At 44.0% G+C, this 24,226-nt stretch overlaps 1 protein-coding gene across 2 annotated transcripts in view; it reads left to right on the top strand.

Annotated features, from left to right (window-relative positions):
- dennd2b (DENN domain containing 2B) overlaps positions 1–24,226 on the top strand; it is a 58,511-nt gene that overhangs the window by 11,548 nt on the left and 22,737 nt on the right. For both annotated transcript variants that reach the window (XM_035419713.1, XM_035419714.1), the window contains exons 2-4: positions 9,675–9,779; positions 15,032–16,291; positions 18,610–18,755. In XM_035419713.1, coding sequence (XP_035275604.1) covers positions 9,691–9,779; positions 15,032–16,291; positions 18,610–18,755 — 1,495 coding nt within the window. In that variant the 5' untranslated portion in view covers positions 9,675–9,690. The remainder of the gene's footprint in view (positions 1–9,674; positions 9,780–15,031; positions 16,292–18,609; positions 18,756–24,226) is intronic.

Raw genomic sequence — 24,226 nt, 5'->3', positions numbered from 1 at the left:
GTGAACAGTGTGAGGCAGAGTGTCTCTCAGTTTTAGTGGGCCAAAATGGGACATCAACAGTTACTTATCACGGGACCCTATTGAACACAGTGAAAAATTCCCAGCTACACACCAAGAGACGACTAACACCTCCACAGTTACAGCCTCGCCAGCACTGCTGTTTCTGGTAAATCCATACATGTTACAATGAGTAGTAATCTCCATATTCACTAAGAGACAAGTCCAATGTTTTTATCAAAATAGGGGAAGTTTATACAACATAACCAGCTGTGGGAACAAGAGTGTAATACAGAATGTTCAGAGTGATTTTTTGTAGTTTTATACTTTTGCGTAGTTAAAAGCCCTTTTGCAACATACACCCTACTGGAGGGTATGAGACAGCAGGCGCTGTCCCTGATTGATGGACTTCAGTGCCAGAACTGAGCTCCACAGGAAGTGGGACAGTTATGCTGGAATGAGTAAATTGCCATTAAAATGAACTTCATTATCAGATCAAATAAATTGTTTTTTGTTTCTTCTCCTGCATAATAAAACAGTGATGTTCTCTCAGCACTTGAAGCAAGTCAGTCTGAGAATGCAAGCCCTCTGTCTTAATTGTCTTCAAAGAGCAGACTTGATTTTGTTCGTCAAGCCGTGGATGAGAGGCTAATTAGGAACAGGAGCTTCACTCAGGAGGAAGAGTATTTAAAAATATGCATAGTAAATGTCTGTTTTCAACAAGCATGTTTCACATTCCGTAGCCCAACGGCAGTGCGCTTAGTGCATACATGCGCCATACTGTATATATGAACTGTGCACACAGTCCCCTTGTAAAGCCTTTTATGGAGACCATATGATGTTGTGTTAGGAGCGGTGTGTCTTGAGAAGGCCCTCATTCCCCACGCCTGCAGTATTTATGCAGTAATCCGACTCCTGCGCTTGCGGGCTTGCGTCTGACATGTTTGATTTTGAACAATAATCCAAAACCTACATGCCGTACTGCCACGGGAGAAAATTACTTTTTTGTTCTTTGTTTTTTTTTTGTTTTTTAAACGTGCAGGGAATCTCCCATAAATAGACTCTCCCATTCAGTCCTGTCTCCCCGATGGTTTGCAGAGTCTGGAAAGCGTTGAGAATTTGCAGAGGTTTCATTCTCTCTTCTACTTTTGGCCATAATCAAGTTCCGTGGTGGTTTTAGAAAACCGTCGGTGGTGCTGATCAGCAGAAAATGTGGGATGACCTGGCAAGTAGGAGGTCCCGCCGTCTTGCTTGAAATGAGAGGTGCGGCCATCGTTTCCAGATGCTTGGTTTTTTTTTTTTTATCACACCAAAACATTACGACAAAATCACCCATCATTAATTGAGTCTCATACAAAATATTTCCCAATTTTCCCTTGTGCCTTCTTCTGAAATTCCACATCTACCTTACATTGTCCATCTGAAACTTCCCCCTTGAGTTTTTTTTCCCATATAATTTCAACGGTAAAGAATTTATCTTCCAGTCTGGCGACCTTGATGCAGCAGACAGGATTACAACAGGGAGTCTGTTTCTAGACCTCAGTGCGTCTGGCTTGTCACATTGCTGCCAAATTAGGAGCACAGCCTCTGAGAAATTATGTTTGTTTATTTATGTACTTAATTAATTAACTGTTTTGTAAGCTTCCTCGGGAGAATGCAGTTCATTAACAGTGGTATTTTTGGTTGCTGTCGCTTGCTGACTGCTGCAAACCCTCCTCTGGCATATTAAGCAGGTCCTCCGAACATTCCCCAGAGTGTTGAATGCACAGCGTGACGGACAGGGCAAACAGTGGATTGCTGACAGTAGTTTGTTGGTCAGGGACTCTGTCTGTGAGGGGTGGTGAAGGCCAGGCACCCCTAGCATTAGGCTGAACTGTGTACATTCCATTCCATGTCACATACTGAAGGAGAAGTGGGGGGGGGGGGGGATGGGCTCATTCTGATAACGTGTTTTTGCCCAGTGATAGAACTAGCTTTGTAACAGCCACCTTCTCAAGGGCTCTGAGAACAAAGCACTTTCTGGTCTCTCCGGTATACGGTATGCTACACATTCAGGGCTCTGAGAACACCTGGCTCATTAAAACATGCAGTTAGCAGAATACAAAAAAAAAAAAAAAAAAATAGAACACAGTATGAAATACAAGTTCACAAAAAATAAATAAATAAAAATAAAATCAAAAGGGTTTCACCACAATGTGATTATTCTCTTCTGTACAAGGCAGGCCGAGGCATGTGGTTTCCTTAGTAGATATGGGTGTGTGAGCGTGATCACCTAGATTTTGTTATTATTTTCTATGCAGAAATCATAGATGAGGTCATTGTCACTCCCATGGTTTTGCATAGACCTGTGGGTTGACTTCAACTTTGGGAAAAGCATTTTATAAATAAAAGGTTTTAATATTATTGTAATGTGAAGGATTTCCTTGTCTGCTGTAGTATTCCTCCACGTTGGGGATCCATTGGTCTTGGACTGAGGGCCTGTTTGTTGTGGTGCTTTTCTCTCAGGTTATGGCTCATTAGTCAGGCTCAGGGAGAGCGGCCCTCGCCTTAACCTGAGCCCCATTACTAAAACCCCTCAAGGCTGCCAGGGTGTGTGAATGAATGAAACTAACTTGGCTGGGTCCTTACTGCATAGTGCAGGCGTGCGATAAAACACAGTGACACAGGCCTTCCTCAGAGGAGACCTGCACTGTTTAAAAAAAATAATGAACACATTTACCATTAGTGCTATGTTTGACGTGTTTGTCAGAAGATGACTGTGAAACATTTATTGTTCTTTTACTTAAGGGTCCATGGGAGGTACCTAATAAAGCTACTGGTCAATACGATGTCAGTGTCTTATAGACATCATGGTGGAGACCTGTTTAATTGAAAAGTGAGTGAGCCAAACACAAAAACGTCTTTCAGCAACCTTTTAAGTATTTCCTTCATTAATTTTCATCTTTAATTCAGTCTGACAAGGCCGATTGTGTCAAGAAAGCCACATGGTATATACTGTACACATAATGTTCATCAATAAATGAGTCTTTCAAACATGATATGTTGTGCTTTCTAAAATTCTTTTAATCAAAGCTATCTCCATCCCAATTAAGTGTACTGATAGATACTTAATTTACAGCAGTACTGCAGCTTAAATATTAGCTATGGGCTTTGAAGGCCACTATCTGTACTTTGAAAAGTTTCCCTCTGGCAAACTTCTCTTTCGATCAGATTAGAGATGAAAGAACTCAAGCTGGAATTAAAGCATTGTGTTTTCTGTAGCTAGTTAGTATCACTGCAAAAACACAACCTTTATCACAAGATATGAATCTCAAAGAGTCATATATCATATCATAGAACGCTATAATCTAAAAAAAAACAAAGTGCTTATGTTTTTTGAAAATGTTATTACTGAAAATTTAAGATATTTCCCTGTGTGCGTACAGGTCTGTAAGTGTTGTCCTGTATTGTAGAGGGTTTCAGAATAGAATTCTGTTGTCCTCAGGTTCTTCATCTTTCAAACCTTAGCTTCATTGAACACAGTTAAATATCTATTCTGTATTTTATATTCTAGACAGGACATGGCTTAGGACATTATCTATTACATAACAAGCTCTTGTCACATCTTAAATGGATTTGGATCCCTTCTGTAGCATGTATTATCCTAAATTCTTTACATCCTATATTATGTATCTTTAGAAGTAAAATATAGTAGGAAAGTGCTCTGAAGTCAGATAAGGCTCATTCAATGCATGCCATTAATCACAGTTAAAGCTGTAGCTAGGGACTGCATTGTAATGAAAGACCATTCAGATCTTGGCCAGAACTCCCTTGAATGAGATGTTTTTATTTCAGTGGGACTCCTCTGGATAAATAAAGGTTATATAGAAAATCATAATATCCTTATTCAGCTTTGTATTATCCTCCTGTGGAAGTTACTTTTGGATTTTCTCCTAACATTAAAACATGAAAACAATCCTTGCTGTGAAAAACATGGAGACTGGCTTTACAAGCATTAGATGGGAATTCTCTAGTTCAAGCTCATGCTGGACATGATGGGTATAAAATACAGCACGGTTTATATCTGTGTTTGTTCAGCCAAACAAAATGATCTGTACCTGTATTTGGATATAAATGGGTGGGTGTGGCTTAAAACAGGTGCTGTATAAACAAATGAAAATGCCAGTGAACTAACGCTGACATGTCATTAATCATTAAGTATAATCAAAATGAATTGTCTAGATGATCTGAAGGACTATCCATTATGTGTAACTGCATTTGAGAATTGGTTTGTATGAGCAGTGCTAATGTAAACTCTGGCCACAATCAGACACTGCAGGTGCTGTGGGACCAGGCAGCTCCGTCAACGTTTTACTAACTTCCACTCTTTCTGAGTTCATTGCTAATAGTCTGGAAAAAAACAAAACAATACTGGGCTGTTGGCTAGCTACCCAAGCAAGTAAGCTAGATGCTACTTCTAGGCTCCCTTACACATGTTCTTTCCCACAAATTATATTTGTGCTGGATGTGGATGGTTCGAGGCAAAGTACGGATAACTGAAAGTGGTTAGCAAAACACTGCTGACTTTGAAGATTCTAATCCCTGCTGATTTTTTGGTAGCAGTCAAATTGTAAATGGTACAGTGTCTTCTACAGTAGAATCTCAGATATATGAATCCCTCGAGAATGTGTGTGTGAGAGAGAGAGAGAGAGAGAGAGAGAGAGAGAGAGAATGGGTAGGTGAGCATGCCACTCGCTATCTGAAATCAGCCCTGTGGTCCCGTATGTATGAAAACTATTCTCTTTAGAGAAGCTCAGTGTAGTTTGCTAACTGTAAAAGCCATATTATTACAGCTTCTGTTTGAGGCACGTGTTCCAGAGAGGCAACTCTTAATGCAGCAAACGGGCTTTTACGCCGTGCAGGCAGAAAGCATGTTCTCCACGAGCCTGAGTGATTATGTTTAAATGCTCTTCTGGTTTTCACCTGCTGGGGTGTAATGAAGGTCTAGAAATTAATGACGCAATGATCTCTCGCATTCTTGTGCATAAGGAGATGGTTTTCCATGTAACATGCGATCCTCATCTCCTTTACGAATATAGTTTCATTAGAAAATATATTTTCTCTTTTTTGTGTTTGAAGCCATGTGAGATTTCTTAGAATTGCTGATTATTTCTTCATTCTTCTTTTTCTTAATTCTTCTGTTACAATTATATAGTATATGCATAATTCTATGACGATTGTTTTAAAAAAATCCTGATGGATCTTTTGTTTAAAAATTTGTCCAGGGGTCTACATCACATTCACATCTGAATGAAGAATTTGAACCGAGCTGTGAAAGCACATTGTTAAGGTTTGATCATTTGTGAAAATCCACACAGTCTTGTCAGCCCTAACCAGACTGTTAAATTATGGAATGCACTATTTCTGGGTTTGCACATCCACATTTTTTTGTGGCTTGGGTATCCCTGTGCCTGTGTGTGTGCCTGTGTGTGCCTGTGTGTGTCTGCCTGCGTGTGTGCTTATGTGTGTGCCTGTGTGTGTGTGCCTGCGTGTGTGCCTGCGTGTATGCCTGCATGTGTGCCTGTGTGTGTCTGCCTGCGTGTGTGCTTATGTGTGTGCCTGTGTGTGTGTGCCTGCGTGTGTGCCTGCGTGTATGCCTGCGTGTGTGCCTGTGTGTGTGTGTGCCTGCATGTGTGCCTGTGTGTGTCTGCCTGCGTGTGTGCTTATGTGTGTGCCTGCGTGTGTGCCTGTGTGTGTGCCTACGTGTGTGCTTGTGTGTGTGTGCCTGTGTGTGTGTGCCTGCGTGTGTGTGCCTGCGTGTGTGCTTGTGTGTGTGTGCTTATAGACCTGCATGTCTGTAAACCATGCGTGTGTGCCTGTGTGTGTGTGCCTGCGTGTGTGCTTGTGTGTGTGTGCTTATAGACCTGCATGTCTGTAAACCATGCTGCCAAAACCCATATAATGTCCTGACAGCGTCCCCTCTGGAACTGCAGTTTATATCCCCAACATCTGTTTTGCTTTCCTTATTTCCCTTTTCTGAGTGATTACAGTTAATTGTTTAAATTCCATAAACTATTAAAACTGCTTTTAAACAATCATTTGGGAATGAGTTGTTGTTTTTCTGGACACTCTTTGCTGTCTCCTGCATAAACTCACATGAGTAGGTAAGGGCCAGCGTCAGCAAAAAGCAGCATTTGGAACCAATAATAAATTAGCATCATTTCCTTCTCCCCTACAGCAGTGATTATTGATGGGGCACAGAGTTGTTTCACTTGAACTCACACAGGTATGCACGACTGTCCAGGTGGATTCTGTTGCGGTGTAAAATCAGCATGACTGAACTTGGTGTGTGGCAACAGCCAGAAAAAGAACGCAGTTTCCAGATCTCTTCTGTCACCAATCTGCCTGCCAAGCTCTCCGTGCACACTCATGTTGCATCAGGATTCTGCTCGCCACTTCTAGCCCATTGAGATTTAAGGCATTCTTGGCTTGTGACCGTCAGGGTCCCTGGGCCAGATTAAAATCATTGTGGGGGCTAAACTCTGTTTGGGAAAGCCAATGGGATAAATCCTTCAGTATGAAAAACAGACTTCTTTTGGGATGAATCAACATAATTCTGTATTCCACAGTGATGTCATAACCATCGCTTTCACACTTCATTAAAAGGAAATTTTTAGTGAATGCGCAAACACACACACACATACAGACAAGCTATCTCACGCAAACACTCTTTTCTCTGTTAAATTAGACAACGTTGAAAAAGCAGCAGTGACTGTGGTGTCATAACATCAGGAAACTAATTTTCTGAACTGATAAACAACACTAATCTGGACTGAATGCAGATGCTGGGATTATCTGTCCTTTGCTTGTTGTTGTTGTTTTGAAACACACTTTTGCCTTCCAAGTTTTGTGACAGATTTAGATTTTCTTGTCAGTTTTTTTTAATTTTTTGCAAGCGTGGAGAGGAGCTGGGTATTTTTGCAGCTGTGCAATCTTTCAGCGACTCGGTAAAAATATTCACCATACTGGAAAAAACCCAGGATCCCGTGAATAATTCATCTGGTCGGAGCACCAGCATCTGTGGTCATTTTCCATCTCAACCTACATTTGATTTCTGGACATGAGAACAGTTGATGGGTTCATGTAAGAAAAAAATATATATTTTGCTATACAGTATTACTATTTCTTTCGTACTTGCTATTCATCAAAGTATTGATTGACTGGCGGCAAACCATATACGTACTCATCTCCCCTGAACATCCGCTCAAGTTCAGTAGAGATGGGTATGTGAGAATGAAAAGTACTTCCTCCCGTGATTACAGAGGCCAGACCCTTTCTCTTTTATGTGAAATGACAGTGATGCTGGGAAAAGTTTGAAAGAGTTTGATCTCCAGCTGTGAACAATTTGACTCTCCTCCCTGCTTTAAAAAAAAAAAAGAATTGGAGAAAAGTAGAGGACGGGCAAGGAAAGAGGCTGGCAGAGCAGTGCGTTCCTGACATTGGACTTAAATGAAGATCTATGTCGTCGTGGTCCTCAGAAACAGGAAATGGCTGACAGGAGGAATGCAATCTCCTCTCCTCCTCCATCTGTCTCCATGGCACGCGGCTTCGCTGGTCGTTAGCCCGTTCCTTCAGGCATCGACTTCCTGTAAACAGGCAGCGTTTATGCCCCCCGACCCACCCTCTGGCTTCCCTGATCTCTCAGAGATTTGTGCTGACCTGCTCATAAACAAAATATGCTTCTCGGACGTACGCATTTATTTTTGTCTAAGAAAAATGAAGGAAGGGGAGGGAGTTTGAGAGACATTTGGTTCAGAGGCTTCATATTTCCCACATTTCTGTGTGGGAGCAGACGCTCCTTGGCTTGGACAGGCAGAACAAAACAGATTGGAAAAGCACATGGACCTGAGAGGACAAGGGGTTGTTTATGAAGACATCTTGGAAAGTGGGAGGAAGTTACGGAGTGGATCCTGATTGGCTGGTTTTTAGTAAGGACTTATGATATACATTCAGGACACTGGACTGTGTGTGTTGTGGATGGTCTGACTGGATGGCTGGAGACAAAGCATAAATCATCATCTGGCATAAACCAATGATTTCTTGCGTGGTGGGTACCAGTGGAAGTCTAAAAATGGTTACAAATGGTTTCCATCTTTTAAACACATTTTTTAAAAACATTGACCAATGGAGGAGTGAAACCTAAAATGATTTCACTTGGGCCCCTAGAACACAAAATTCTCTAGTCTGTAATGCAGCTGGTAAAACTCCTATATCATGAAATAATGAAGAGAAGCATTGCAGTGCTTCAAAGCAGTGATGCTCTCTTTGCTTATCAGAAGGTTAACACAAGGCTAAGGAGCCATTTATTTAGCACTGCTTCACATCAGTCTAGCACATAAAGCAGGGGGTCCACTGTTCTGTTTCCCCTTAATGGTAAAAATGTAGTATGATTTATGTGATTGTGAAGGGTAAATTTCATGTTTTACCTCCTGAAAATGACAGCCCTGCAATTTCAGCCCTTATAACTACTTTTATAAACAAAAATTGTGGGGATTCCTCCAGCAACTAATAGGTCTGCTAGGTGATGCTTTGAGACCTCAGTTTAACCAGAAAAAGCTATTCAGTATAGCTTTTTTGAAAAATACTCCACCGTACATTGCAATTAATACATTTAATTTAACTTTGGGCTTGGATTTTGTGGTTGGGCCCTCCTGCCTCCTGCCTTGTCTGGAAAATTATCCCTCATTTTTTTGGTTTAAAACTATAATTACTGGAATGGCCTCTTAGTTCATTTCATGCTCTTTATATGACTCGCTCATGGCAATGTCTTTGGAATCAGAAGGGCTGAAAGTGCTGCCTGGAGTTAGTGTTAAAAACCCCTCCCTGGTCTTTTGCCTTTCCTTTATGCTCACGGTCGCTGTTTAGAATTCCGTGAAGCCATGCATCTGACAACTTGTGTGACACTCAAATTGTTGGGATTAAGGTCCATATTTTTCATTGTTTTGGCTCAATATTTACGGACCAGATTTAACCTATTTACTCCAACAATCCAAAGCTCTCATTAAAATGTAAACATGTTAAAACAAACTCTTGTGCCATTGCTTTTTTTCTCATTATGTTGACCTGCTATGTGTAAGAGACACACACAAGGGTTTAATTTGGTTTGTACTTGATGTACTGCATTTTGTTTATAAGACAAAAATGTGGCGGGGCTGTTTATTGCTGATGATTTTCCAAAATGTACAATGCAAATGTAATTTGAATATTATAAAATGATTCCAGAGCCATCTGAAGTTGGCTATAAAATGCTCGTCATCTTGCTTCTGACATGTACCAGTAGCTGGCCTGCATGTGTTGCAGTGGGATATCTGCTTTTTATGTTTTTTGAAGATGGAGCCACACTTTAATTAATGGGCCCAAAGGGATGCTGGAGGTCAAACATGCTTACAGACTGGGATGGAAGTTACTGTACAATTTATCCTGCTATTTAAAAACTGTACTTGTAGCACTGACATGCCATTAGAAGTACTGCAGCAATATGCAGGCACCCCTGGCTGACTTAAGCCCCCTCTACCCCTGGAAAAACAATATTAATTGTGCCCCATCCCTTTGGACTCCTGGTCATTTTAGCTGATGGCTGATGGCTTTATTAACAGTAAGTCCGTAGTCTCATTGCTTGTTTTTTGCTTTTACATCAGGCGTGCTGGACGACTGATGGTAGAGGGGAGAATGACAGCCAACAAGAGCTCCAAGGCTGCCCCCCGAGCCACAACGAGTAAGACGCCTCAGGACATTCCGGAAAGGTGAGTGATTTTGGGGCTTATAATCATAATCATAATAGTGTGACTTGATATGCTGTGGGCTGCTTGTTTTTGCAGTCATTTTTACAGTTGTGAAATGTCTTTTGAAGATCCTATCCAGCTCTGACAAAGCTGTATAAGTAAGCATTAAGCAAACAGGAATGTTTGGAAGCTGCAGGGGTGAATCAGGGCATTGTGTTGCCCGATTTTTGTGGTCTCTTCGGTGGATTTGTATTTTGATCCCTCTGCCAAGCTGGGAAATTGCGTCACCAGAAATCGTGATACACGATCCTCAGTCTCTGTCATCTGTTTCTCCATATTAGGCGAGCTCTTGTCCACACGCTTGCAGTATGCTATTAACAAATACCCATCATGCACCATTAGCAGTTTAGTGTGGAATACAGTACATGCTTTCTTAGGCACTTTCCACTCCCAGGCAGAGGGAAGGACATGGAGGATTCTATAAATTGGCTGTTTTATTCTGGAGAAGGGCCCCATTGAGACATAAGCCCTGTCCTTGCCTGGACTGGAGCTTGTTTTACTTATCGGATGGAGAGATTGTAGTTGCCTGCTTACGGAAAGGGAAACACTGACTCAAGATGAAGACTATGCAAGGCTTGGGGTTTTAGAAACTCTTAATTCAGTTTCCATTTCAGGAATATGCACAGCTTGTATTCCTAAACAAATTAGCCTTCCCCCTCTGGCTTTCTAGCAAAGAACTGAAGTATGGAGCGAAAACCAAAGGAGGCAAAAGCCTTTTTCTGGCTCCAGCACCTGAGGATAACAGTGCAGAAAAATCCCCCTTTTAATCATCTCCGCAATCAGCAGCTCTCCTCAGTCACGTGTGGGTTGTTTAATGAGCCAGATACCGTTTTGCCCTTGGCTTCTCTGTAGGCTTCAAATGATTTTTTTCCCCCATGAAAAACAGGAAAGGGGCCGTTGCTGCCTGGAAGTGAATTAAATGAAAAGAGATTAAGCGGTGATGAAACTGGAAGTGTTACATCTGTGCAGATAGCATGGGCGGCGTGGCCAGGAAGACCAGGGCGGCTCCCAGAAATCCGATGATTATCACATTTCTGACCATTCCAGTTGTAAACCAGTTTTCTCTTGCTCTCCTCAGCATCGAGTTCCCTGTGTGCCGACAGAGGAGATATTAGCTTCAATTCAGTCAACATTTGGATTTACCTTGTAATTTCAAATGAACCAACAGGATTAACAAACTGTTTTGTGGAATAAGAAGTTTATTCTTTAAATGATCTGCAGTTAAATTTAAGGGAAAATATTGATTGAATCCAAGCTGTTTTCCCAATCACTTGACCAGTTCCAGGGCCCTGTCGTGTCAGGGAAATAAAAAAGGAGACTTCAAACCTTGCATGAAAGAAATGATGGTGGTTCCATGGTAAAAAACCCCAAACATCTCTTCCACATTAAAAAGGAGCTGTTGGTTAATCACTCACATCCCCTGTTGAGGGATTCCTTTCAACCAGCTCATTTAATTCATTGCAAAATTCCTCAAAGAGCAAAGCTCCTTTCACAGTCTGTAAAGCAGGACATATTGCTGTTAAAGGAAGAGAAGGGAAATGGGTAGAGGGTGTTGGTCCAGGTTAGGGGAATTAGAATGCCCTGGAGGGGATGTTAATTGGGGCTCCTTATTGGGATTTCTACCTCTTTGATCCAGGTTACCAGAACCCCACCACCTCTATGTCTAAATTGGCGTGGTCTCTGAGCAGGAAACAGCCTGTGGCTGAATTACCCACAAACCCCTTGAAGAGTCCTGCGCTGTGATTGGCTATCTCCGCATGGTCAGTGTGTGGCCTTCGCATCTGGAATTCCACGGTGCAGGACCCGGTGTTGTTTTTCCTGGCCCGGCCCGGAGAACCACAGCTCGCGGCGCTCCGATGCGAGCCGGACACAGCCTGGTTCGGTGTTTTCTTTTGGTGTAAAGAGGAACTCGCGGGAGCTGAAAGCCTGTGTCGGCCAGACGCGATCCATGGCTGCTGGAGTCATCATGGTTGAGGCGTGCCTGGGAGGAGGGAGGAGGGAGGAGGGAGGAGGGAGGAGGGGGGGGGGTGTATTTTTAAACATGTTCTTGTCTGTTATTTCTGTAGCAGATTGAATTCAGGTTTGGCTTAAACCATAAAAATTAAGTGTGGAGAGGGAGCCAGATTGATGTGTTGTGCAGGGTTGTGGTAATAATTTGAAATACATCCATATTATGCACTAGTTTATTTATTGCATGCACCCTGAGCAGACATTTCAGGTGACACTGAAAGAACTGCCTGATGAGGTCTGTTATGTTCTGAATCTTGAAATTATTCCTCTTTCTCAGATTATTATTTGCAGATGCCTTTGGGTGACTCCTGATAGTGTTAACCATTTTTATTTTTAAATTGTTTATGTTTCGTCTTGATATTTTTGTTGTTTGCTTTTCTTTTTTGGTTGGGTTTGTATGTTGTGCCCTGACACTAGTTACATAGTTGTTCAAATTCAAAAATTAAATCTGTTCTTCGGCTTGTGTGCTTGTTGTGATTGGCCCCTTCTTAGAGGGAAACATTTTTAACCATGCTTGTTGGCTCTGCACGTGCACTCACCCGGAGTCCAGTGGCCATCAGTGACGAATGAGTCCATTTAATGAGCAGTCCACATGCACAGGGTCTGACCACAACACTGAGCTCACAACGGCCTTTTCAGTCTAGTGTGACTGCCGCTTTATGGAAAAAAAGATGCTCTTGGTGTGCGCTGATTTTCAGAGCTTGCGTGAGAGGGGTTTTGCCCTCTGCTTCCTTTGGTGCATAAATCTAATGGACTTAATTAATGACCGTAATGCCTGTGTTTAATTTGGCTTGTGGCATTCCAATCTCAAATTGCGGTTTTAGAAAAAAACTAACAAAAAAACAAAACAAGAAAACTGCACCAATAACTGAAAAAACATCAATGAACAATGTTGTTACTTCATTTGTGAAAGCCTTGCTCCTAATGGAAAGGTTACTTTGTAGTTCCCAACCAATTTGGTGAGTGAGTCTCATGGACTCAAAAGACAAAACAAAACAAAGAGCATCAAAGAACATAAAAATAATGACCATAGCACTGGTACGGAATGGAATCAGACCATTATAAAGCATGTGATTAAGAGTAATTGTGATGTTGCACAGGGGTTAGGAGCAGTTTGGGTCAATCTGAAAGCACTTGGCTGCAGAAAACAGCAATTAGGTTGGTACTCGGAGAACTGAACTCATTAACATCCATGCACCCTGTTACTAGTTTCTCCCACACTCAAGTGATCTCTACGCCTTTGCATTAAATGCACGCGAGGCCATTTTGCAGGTGTTTCCATTTAGGCCTAATTGAATTTCAGGAGGGAGAGCCGCGGCCTGTCGGAAAGTGGGCTGATGCTGAAGCCACAGAGCGTTATGGAAGTGTGCCGTTGAGTTTCCACAAGATGGACGACGGTAGTTGCGTGGAGGGAGACGCACCAAAGCAGCGTGAGCGCGCGCCGTGACTCCCGCCTCCTCGGAAGTGTTCGTGGACTCCATTTTGGGATTACAACCTTTTCCGTGCATGTTTGACTTTTATCAGTGCGATAAAGACCTGGGAGATAAGTCAGAAAGACTAAAGGGGGCAGTGGTCAGCAGGTCCTTTGTCTGTTGCGAGCTGGAAAAATGGTTCTGCAGCCAAAATTCTAATCATGACTTGAGGTAGATACCGTCGGTCTGATTGGGATCCGGCTTAAACTCTGCTACATCGAAGCCTGTATCGTTACGAAAGCTGAAACCTCGCCAGTTTTGAGCTGGTGATGTCAACAGGGGAAATTCATTACAGCACGCCTGCAGTTAGCGTAGTAAGTTAGCGATACAGCACAGACGTTTCCCTAATAGCTGATTCATAAGACTGGAACAGTTGTTCTTAATGGCACAGCAGCACCCTGCCAACCAACTGCCTCTGCCACAGCCACAGCACTCTGCAGCGAGCTGCTGCCTAATTTATTTAATAACAGGGGGAAGCTGTTTTACAATCAAGGCACGGTTAAAAAAAAAAATCTGCTATTTTTTTTGTGGTCTGCCTTCCCACTACACTAATTGAAAGAGCATGCTCCTCTGTAAACAGCCTGTAAGCTTGAGCAGTGATTAATCAGTTAGCTGTCAGAGCACAGTTACCTGCGGGGTAGAGTGGCATTCTCTATGCGAGGCCAGCACTCCACAGTTACCTGCAGGGTAGAGTGGCATTCTCTATGCGAGGCCCAGAACTCCATTACCTTTCCGGCTTTTAAATGGGCTCTGTTTTTTTCTTAAGAGTAAACACAGGTATGTAGTAGGAGTACTAAACGGATCGGTTCGGCACGCACTGTTTTGGTTCACAGTTATTTGGTTTGCTTACTACAAAGATTCTCTTTGTAGAGTTTCGGGGCGACATAGCTCAGGAGGTAAGAGCGGTTGTCTGGCAGTCGGAGGGTTGCCGGTTCGATCCCCCGCTCTGGGTGCGTCGAAGTGTCCTTAACCCCTAATTGCTCCCAACGAGTTGATTGGTACTTTGCATGGCAGCCTTTCACCATTAGTGTGTATGTGAATGGATAAATGCAGTCCATTTCTTTATTTGTCATGTACAGGTTATATTGGTCATTTCTATTTGATGTAATTCAACACTCCTTAATTCAATTCAAAAACAAACCACACACAATAAAAACCAGCATTTGCGTTCCAACATTGCTTTATAAAGTGTGCTGAATGTAATGGAAACATGTCGAAAATGATTGCCCATTTACATTGTCATCCCCCTTGTGTGTCCATTATAATCACAAGGAGAGAGTTAGGGAAAGAACGGCTCCACCTCTCTGCAGCATTTAAACACCATTTCTATACAGATTCTGACAGGGCAAAACATTTCATGTTGATGGCCTTAGGCTATAATCTGAGTATTATTTGAAAATATGGCACGCTTTTCCTTTTGAAAGAAAGCCCGTGAAAACTTGTTTGTTCTTGGATAATGATAAGCTTCTGATAATGATTTTATCATGTTTTGATAATAATTTTTAGTAATGTTTTTATGAAATAAATGAAAACTTGGTTGCCATTGGCAATGGTACTTTTTCTCTGTTTTACCAAAAATTAATTGTGACACCAAAACGGTGAACCAAACTGGACTGTCTTTGAACAGAGTCTTTTGAACTCGTGCACTCCTGGCACTTACTCCTAGCCCTCCTAGCATTTACCATTCTCCAGGTTCTGATGGCTCTCCCTCTCTGATTGGTCTTCCTCTAGGTGTCAGTCGGCGTCTCCGCCCCCCGTTCTCTCCGCGGGGAAGGCTCTCCCTCGGCCCCACCCTCTGAGCGACAGTGAGGAGTGCTGCCAGCGCGGCGGGGGCGGCGGCGGGTACGGGTACGTCAGGGTGAGCGAGGCCCGGCTGCGGAGCCTGAGGAACCCGAGCGGAAAGAGCGCCACCCTGTGCAGCGACTACTTCTCCCAGAGCCGCCTGCTGAAGGCCCGGAGCATCAGCTGCCTGGACAACCGGCTCTCCGTCTACAAGCCGGCCCGGGACGGGGACGAGGACGGGGACGGGCAGGGGGCGGAGCAAGGGCAGGGGCAGGACCAGGCAAAGGACCCGGGGCAAAAAGAGAACCAGCTGGAGGGCAGTCCCGTCGGGGATGGACTGAGCGGAGGCGGCGGTCAGCAGGGCTGGACCTGCCCAGGCCTCGCCCCCAACCACGCCCTCCACCAGCGCAGCCTCTCCCTCACCCGCCCCGTCTCCGGCTCCCAGGCCGTGGCCATCCGCAAGCGCATCTCCGAATGGGAGTGCCGGCGGGGGGCCCCGCCTAGGATGAGCCTGTGTTTGGACAAGCGGGGGTCCCTGGGCGGCCTGGAGGGCCAGGGGCCCCTGTCCCCGACCTGCAACGAGACGGCGTTCAACCTGAAGGCCACGCGCAGGGCGAGCATCGCCTTCTCCGAGTGCTCGTACCCGGAAACGGAGGAGGAGGGGGAGGGGGTGGCCTCGGACCGGGACAGGAGGCCCAGCAAAACGGACCTGGTCCTGCGCTCCTTCTCCTCCCGCAGGGAACCGTCCGCCGTCCTAAACCGGATACAGAAGATCGAGCAGACTCTGAAGGAAAGCCCCTCCCACACCCCGCCCCTGTATCCCAGCAGTTGCTATGCGCCGGACAGGCTGCGACAGCGGGCCTTCACCATCTCCGGGCATGGGGGCGCCAGCGGCACACACGCTGGCAAACGGGCCAGCGTCGGTTCGTTCCCTGTTGGGAGGGATGCTTCCGCTGCCCTGGGACAGGACAGCACCCCAAAACGGGAGCAGAGGGCAGGCCCTGGCAGCCCTGACCTCAGTTCCCCAGAATCGGCACGGGCTATGCCCGTCAACCCCCTGCCCAAACCCAAGCGCACCTTTGAATACGAGTGCAACAGGAGCAACGGCCTGGCCTCCCCCAGTGGCTCCCTCGAGTCGCCTCCCCCTCTGCCCTCCACCCCAGCTCCCTCCCTCATGCGAAACCAGGGCAAGGAAGGGAGCGCACACAGGTAAGAGAAGCTTCCGGTCCTCTAATCCAGAGGTGCCCTGGGAATCTGCAGAAAAAATGTTTCCCCTCCAAGAGTGTTTGAATTAAGTTCCCATGTTTACTAAATTGCACATTTTTCACTTTTGTAAAATAATGCTTAACACGCTGCAGATACGAGTTTGTTAAATGCACCCTATTGTGCGTGTTGGTTAATGGTGTCAGTAGTTAATAATTTTACTGAGGCGGGCAAAGTGTGGAATGTGGGGGTCATTTTAACAAGCTTTGCGATAATAATAAAAAATGGCGGAAAAAGGTGACCTACTCTGCATGGGGGCCTTGAGTTTTAAGCTAGGCCTGGCCGTGGTGGGAAAGAAGAGATGGCGCTGGGTTCAGTTATGCTGCCTGTTAGCGGTGCATGGCTGTCCCTAATTCCACCAGTCTTGCGTCCCTGGGAGAGAGAGCCTTATGGCCCCACGCGGAGCTTTTCACCTCCTTTAACTCTCAAACAGCCCAAACCCATGAATCCGGTCTCCAGGGCCGGCTCCACATAATTGGCTAGGCTGGATAAATCACAACATGGGGGGAAAGAGGGATGCAGCTTTATAAAGCTCCAGGGCACAACAACACACATTTATCAGCGGTAAAGGAAAACAGGGAGGCCTATGGATTAGTTTATGAGTTCCTGAGGCCGGCAGATGATTTATTTAGCTTGGACATTGAGGCATATCAAACGGGCTCTCAGAGTGTTTGGCAAAGGGCAAGGGGTGACAGGTCAAACATTCACTCTGTTGATGTTGTTCCAGCATGTGAATTACTGGCTTTTCCTCCTGGCCAGTTTTGCCATAACGCGCAAGATGTGTGAACTGTCTCTCTGGCTTCGCGGACTGCGTGTTATTATAATATGGTTTTGCTTCATATCTGTCCGGGCTGAGTTTTGTTCAACACTCAGTCTGCTGTTCATCTCAGTGTTTTAGCTCTTTGTTTCCTTCCAGAATAACAGTTGTTTTTTGTCAGCTTATATAAATAAGGTGCTTGTGGAAAGAGGTGCCTGAAGTGTCTTTCCTAATATGATTGCCTGTGAACATTGTGGTAGAAGCCAGAAAATTATCCCCATGTTGTGATATTTTACTCATCTTGGGGATTTCATTATGTGTTTATAGGACTGCAATGCCTGAACTAGATTTTATTCCATGTGATGTACTGTCACTTTCTCCATTTTTGTTCCTAATTATGTTCACCTTAAGACAGTGTAACCTTCTTTTATGTGTTATTGAACGTTCTTATTCACTAGAAGCACACTTTATGGAGGCAGAGGGGAAGGCTTAAGACAATGCTGTAAAACGATTTGCAGTCCAGGTTTAGAGTTAACAGCCTACAAGTAACCCTTCTGCGGAAACAAAGCACATAAACTATTACAACATGTTATACAGAAACAAAATATGCATTCGCCGGTCTTGGAATGAAGTATGCTATGCTAAGGAGAGTTCTCAGTCAGGTATATATCAGTGATTTCCATGTATTCCTTCTCCCATGCAGTTCAGCTATTACAGTTTTATGGCTCTCTGGGGTATGTCCATATTGCTCTGTGGCTCCAGTGCCTTCCTCCTTTCAGGTTCCCACAGAGCAGTAAGTGCTCTGCGCCGTTGCTGAAGGTGGAGCCTTGCTTAATGTGAGGAGGGAATCCTTGAATGTCCTTTTAGCTTGGGATCACCGGTTTAACTCCTGCATTCGGGGAGGGGGGGGGGGTGCATTAAAATTTGGTCCATCATTTATTTTTGCATCTACTTAATATGTTGTATGACAACAAAAAGCCTTTAGCGGGCTCAGGGACAATGTCGCTGTGCTAATTTTAGGAAGGATCTCCTTGGCGGGTGAACTAAGACATATTTGCGTGCTCTGTCCTGTGCACACGAGGAGAACAATTGCACCTCTTCGTGCGGTCTAAACAAACAGGAAATGACTCTCCAGTTGGAGCAGATGTCACAGTCTGGGTAATCTGATCACTGTTCATTTATACAACACATTCTTTTTTCTGCTCTCTGTGCTTGGCTCCTGGAGCTGCAGACGGTTAGCGGAGGGTTGAGGAGTGAGGGGCGTTTGGGGCTCCTTTAGGGTTCTCCTGTACAAGAGAGGGTACTGGTGGTTTTAAGCAGATACTTCCACAGGTCAGAGTGAAAGAGAGAGTGGGCTCTGTCCCTCCCTCCTCCTCAAGATGTGTTTATCTCTGTATTAAAGTCCTGGTATCGTCTTTCTTTCTCACCGTTTCTTTTTTCCCTTCTTTCCCTGTCTGCATCTTCCACTTCTTCCATCCCTCCCTCCTCTCTTGGGGGCTGGGCACAGGGAATCATGTGAGTCAGAGGATGCCACCAGCCTGCCTTCCTCCCACCCCTCCTCACCCACAGAGAATGGCATGGTCTCCACGGCAACCCGCACCCGCCCCAGTTCTAAGGGCACTTTAGAGGAGAACGCCTATGAGGATATTGTAGGTAAGTATGTCGGGCTGAGGCCCAGGAAAGCCAAGGGAGATGGACACACCCTCTTCAGCACCCTCTACAGCATGATTGGGATCAATTTGGAATTTGAACCTCTAGAATTTGAATTTGAATTGGAATTACATTTACATTTTTTTCTCAACCCGTCATAGCCCACAGTTTATGAACTACTGCTCTAAAGAGGATAAAGACACCAAAGCCTATATGAAATCCTGAGAAAGTGCCAGGATTAACTGTCACCTTGGATAAGGAAGTAACAGTAAAATACTTTCTCATTGGGTGGGCGTAGGCAGAGGTCTGAAGTGCTGGCCACAGCCTTATGTTCACATTTGCCAAAAAACCAAGTTTGCCTGGTCTCTAGGTATTTTCATTATAGATTAGCACTCTGTGCCAATGTATGGAATTTAGTCGATATGTCCGATAAGCCGGGATTTATCCATCCTTCCATCCATTATCTAACAAACTGACTCCTGGTCAGGGTCACAGGGGGTACGTACTGGAGTCTGTCCCAGCATGCATTGGGCGAGATGCAGGAATACACCCTGGACAGGTCGCCAGTCTGGGCACACACACCTTTCACTAAGTGGGATTTATGACCTGCTTTTTTTTTTTGGCTGGAAGTGGGGAGAAACAGAATGTTTCCTCAATGTGTTCTGCACATGGTGCCCATTCATCTCAACACAGGGTGAACATGAACACCAGCAGGCATTCGGCTAATATAGCCCTGGCATTCCCTTGGCAAGAAGAATGTGATACCCATAGTTTACATGTATATGCAATCCTCTTTTCTAACACAAGGAGCCCAGATTAGCCAAACAACATATATTTATCTTTTTTATAGAGAACATTATTTTTTATTAATTTGAACTCTTGATTTATAGTATAATTTGTTATATTTAAAAACCTTGTTGTGTTGCAGGGGAAGGTATCTGTGGTCATATATGCCTTCTAGGTTATTTTGTAATGCCTTACCCTGGAAATCAGAATTGTTCTTTATTGTATTGATCATAAAGTGGTGTTAAGGGTTGACTTATACATGCTGTGATTGATGGAAGTTTACAATATTGTCCCTTGGCAAGAGGGACATCGCAGTGATAGCCTGTGGTGTATTAAGTATGCAATGAAAAGGAGTGGCAGCTGGAAGCATGCCCTTTGGTGGAGTGAAAGTATATGACTGGTTGTTCCAGATTGGGTCGTAAAAAAATGTGAAAATATTAGAGATAAAAAAAAAATGGATCAAATCCCACAGCAGTATGCTTACCTGCCTCTCCCTCAAAGCCAAATTTAAGTCCTGCACTTACGCAGTTTATTTCCCCGGTGAAGTAAGGTTGGCACAGAAATGCCACTACCCAGGGCCAGCATGTTTTATGGAGATGAGAAAATGGTCTGTTCCACATGCGGGAGATTTTTCTCTGCTTGTGTATGGATTGGCAGAGAAGAAGTCCAGCGTGAGGCCTGGAATTGCCATGAGTGCCTCTGCTTGTTTAATCTCTCTGGAGACGTGGGTGACCCCTGTCTCTACAGGCAAAAAAAGCCCCCATTTTGTACACGAGTGTGTGGTGGGGAATGGGTTTAAGTGTTTTGCGGGCAGTGCAGATCAATTTCTGTGAAATATTTCACATTCTTGCCTGCCCCGAGCAGTCCCCCTGTAGTCCTGTTCCAGATTGAAATGGCTGGTTCTGATAAAATGCAGTCCATTTCCTGAAAAACCATTCTGTGGTTTTCGGATCAGCTGGTCTCGTGTTAGAGACCGTGTGGGGAGGTGCACTGCATTGTGCTTCAGCACTGTTCTCATATTTCAGCCTGTAGACAGGGGAGTTTGGACCTGGTCGGAACTCACCAGAGAAATGGACGTTCCTGCAGCCCAGTTAGCATAGAACTGCAACACAACTGGCCTTTCAGAATACTCAAATGGCAAAATATGCACCTGTTATACAGGTAAGGTTGCCAGATTTAGAATTAGTCAAAACCGGACAACATGTACAGCTGGTTATACACTTTGTTATACGTCGCTCTGGATAAGTTATACACTTATGGTTATACACTTTGTTGTACGTCGCTCTGGATAAGAGTGTCTGCCAAATGCCTGTAATGTAATGTAATGGAAGCTGTTATCGCGGTCAACTTCAGCAGCTGTCAAAGCGGAGGGTGGGAGTGGTCCCCCTCGGAACCAACGCCGGCCTGGCAGGCCGTTCTGTCGGACCAGGACAATTCATTAGAAAATAACGCAAAAATATTTCCATCAATTACTCTGCCCATTTCAATTGCTCTATCAAAAACCGGATGTCTGGCAACCCTATTTATAGGTAGCACAAATTCATATAAACAGCAGGGGAAAGCTACAACTTAGGTCCTGAAACATGTTTTTCTGGTGAGAGCATAGTTCTGGGGTGCGTGTGAAGTTTGAATTCTGGTGAATGGGCAGAGTTCCACTCTTTTGGGGGGTATGAATTCCACAGATGCCGGTTCCATTATCTATGGATTGCAACCCCCCACATGTACCAAACCAAAGCTAACATATTTTGTTATTGTGTATATGCACAATTAATTAGCTTAAACACAGATTTCTCAGGGTCTGAAATTTGGAAATTTTGGAAATTTGGAAATTTTGGCGTCTCGCCTGAGCAAGCGGCACGGCCCTGATGACGTGTTGCTCCTCCCCCCGCTCGGCGTCCCCTCCTCCCCCTGCGGCCTGCTGAACGACGGGCTGAGCGGCGGCGGCGACACCCTGGGGCCCCGCTGCCGCCGTAGGGTCCTGAAGGTACGGCCTGGCACGGCCTGGCACGGCCTGGCATGGCACGGTCCACCACAGCAGTCTTCTCCCTCATACAGGAGTGTTGTGTCCTGAGCCAGACTGTGTTGTCCCCACTATAACAAACAGTTATTGTGAGCGAACTGCCTCTTTGGAACTTACAGTGATGTAAGATATCTTGTCTTAGATTGAACATTATCAGTTTTCAGCAATATAATCTCTTATCTGGAATAACAATGCTTATTTTAATTTGCAAGGATCACATATCTGACGAAATGCTTATGCGTGACCATTAACTTTGAGTGTCTAAACATAATAAAACAAAACAAAGAAAGAGTTGTTGTAGACTTTCAAGCCGATTTATTCGCAGAGTACTTTCTTAGTACTCCACTGTAAACACACTGATTTGTGTAGTGTGTGGTGCAGCGATGTTTGTTCTGCACTTTTTATTATGTTGTCAGAAGTGAATTCTGTTGATTCATGAATAAACTGCTACGATACACGACACTTAAAGGCCATGCCTATCCACATGTGCTGCTCAACTGTTGTAAACAAATCATTTTTTGTTTGTGGAACATTTATTACGACCTATCGGGTTTTGGTCCGATTGGTTTGTTCGTCATAAGCGATGGATTTATTTCGTTTTGAGTTGTGTTAGTGTGGAATGCCATGTATTTTCCATCAGCATTATACAGTGGACTTGCAGTTGTTTATACAGGCTTCGCATTGACTATGTCTCTGCCCTGTTTATTGTCACAATCTCATGTCATAATTGAGCCACACTGGTGACATACTCAAGTTCCCTGTTTACAACGGTGAGGTGTTCCTACTCTCGTGATTATTTACTTTTGTGTAACCAGAGCCGTTGATTACTAGCCTCCTCCGTACCAGCAGCCTTTCGAAACATATCATTTCTGCTGCACATTGTCATTACACAGTTTTATTACAGCTTTGCCATAGAATGACATGGGTTCATTGGGGCCTAGCTGTCATACAATGGTAATGATATATGGTTGGAAACTAGGACCCCTTTTTGGCTGTAGCCCTGCAGTATGGGTCCTATAGGCAGAGTGGGATAAAGGAAGCTTGTTATTTTCTCATCGAGTGCCTGAGTGCTGGCACCATGAAGTTATTATGGGTGCCAGTGTAGCAGAATGATTAGGAAACTGGGCTTCTGGCTCCAAAGTAGTAAGTTTGATTCTTACTGTAAGTGGGGTACTGCTATTGTACCCTTGAGCGATTATCCAGCTGTATACATGGATTGTATGTAAAGAATGTAAGCTGTGGGAGTATCTCTGGATAAGATCATGTGGAAAAAATTATTATTATCTCAGACAGAGATTAAATGGAGTGGATATTCAGTATAAACACTATGCAGTTCACTACCGTGAATCTGAGGAAGGTAGAAGGATGCTACAGTGTGAGTTTTCATCAAAGCTGGCTGCTTTGTATGTACATGACAAGAAAACCTTGGAGAAATGTTAAACAAATCTTGATTGTTTGAATGTCTGCACAGTGTGAAAATGGCGATAGCATTGTAGCCTAGTATGCAGTGCATTGTGCAGTGTTTTGGATAGATTTCAGAAAGAATATATATATATATATATATATATATATATATATATATATGCGTGCCCAGAAGCAACAGAAACCTTTCAAAGGTTTAAGACTGAAAATTACATTTCACTGCATTCCACATTCTTAGTTCCACGGATCCTTTGTGGAGACACAAGCTGACAAAAACACAGCACTTTTGTAACAAGACTATTGGCCATTTTGAGTGAGGGGATAAAAATCTAATAGAATTCAGGGCTTCAATTTAATGGGATTCTTCAAATCTCCAGTATTTTCTCCAGGGAAGCTATGGTCAAAAAGAAACTCAGAACAGAATGTGCTTTAGTGCAGAAGTGCAGACAGACTGTACTGCGCTCAAACAGTACAAAAGGCCTTTTCACTGATTTCCTTATCATTACAGTACAGTATAATAAATGGCTTTCATTATTGTGAATGTTCTAACTCTGCATTTTTTTTTTGCTCTATTTTCATTTTTAGTGCTGCTTAGCTCATTTTCTGACAGTCCCTCAGACCCTGCCAAAATGTGATTCATGCAGCACATGTTGAAGTGGACATTGTTTGATCTGTTAGTGGTTACTGGAAGTTTTACACGCTCTGGTCATTTTCCCCCCAAAAAAATCCATGTTGGTGAAATGTGTGAGATCCCTTTTCCCTTTGCTGTCAGCAGATGGTATGTACTGTACGCTCGTGGTGCCAGTGTCGACATGTACAGTGAGGTAGTAGCGTGCTGCTGATTGGTGTCCAACATTTTATATTTTTTGAGTACTGTATTATTTTTGGATAATGTACAATCATGGGTGAGTGGAGGGGGAGGGTGTTTAAGCATACATTTGTGGGCTCTAATTTGAATAATTTATGAGATATTTAAAAATATTTTCAGTGTGATTACATGATTCATTGTGTCATTGATATGCAGTTCATCCTGCCAGACTGTTGCCCAGGATAAACAAATACTGTTCAGAAACAAATGGTATACCCGTGTAGGTCAAGGCAACCACGAGACTCCATCATGCATGATTGCATCATTGACATGATGTGTTCTGTAAACTGAGGAGTTTCCACAATGGGGTGCCCCTACCCCTCCCTCTCTCCCTCCCTCTGTCTCTCTCTTTCTCCATCCTTCCCTCCCCCTCTCTCT

This window comes from Anguilla anguilla, chromosome 5 (genome assembly GCF_013347855.1).
Source record: "Anguilla anguilla isolate fAngAng1 chromosome 5, fAngAng1.pri, whole genome shotgun sequence".
NCBI classification, from domain to species: domain Eukaryota; kingdom Metazoa; phylum Chordata; class Actinopteri; order Anguilliformes; family Anguillidae; genus Anguilla; species Anguilla anguilla.
Note: the sequence above shows the minus strand (reverse complement) of the source record. Positions and strands in the feature narration are given on the sequence as shown.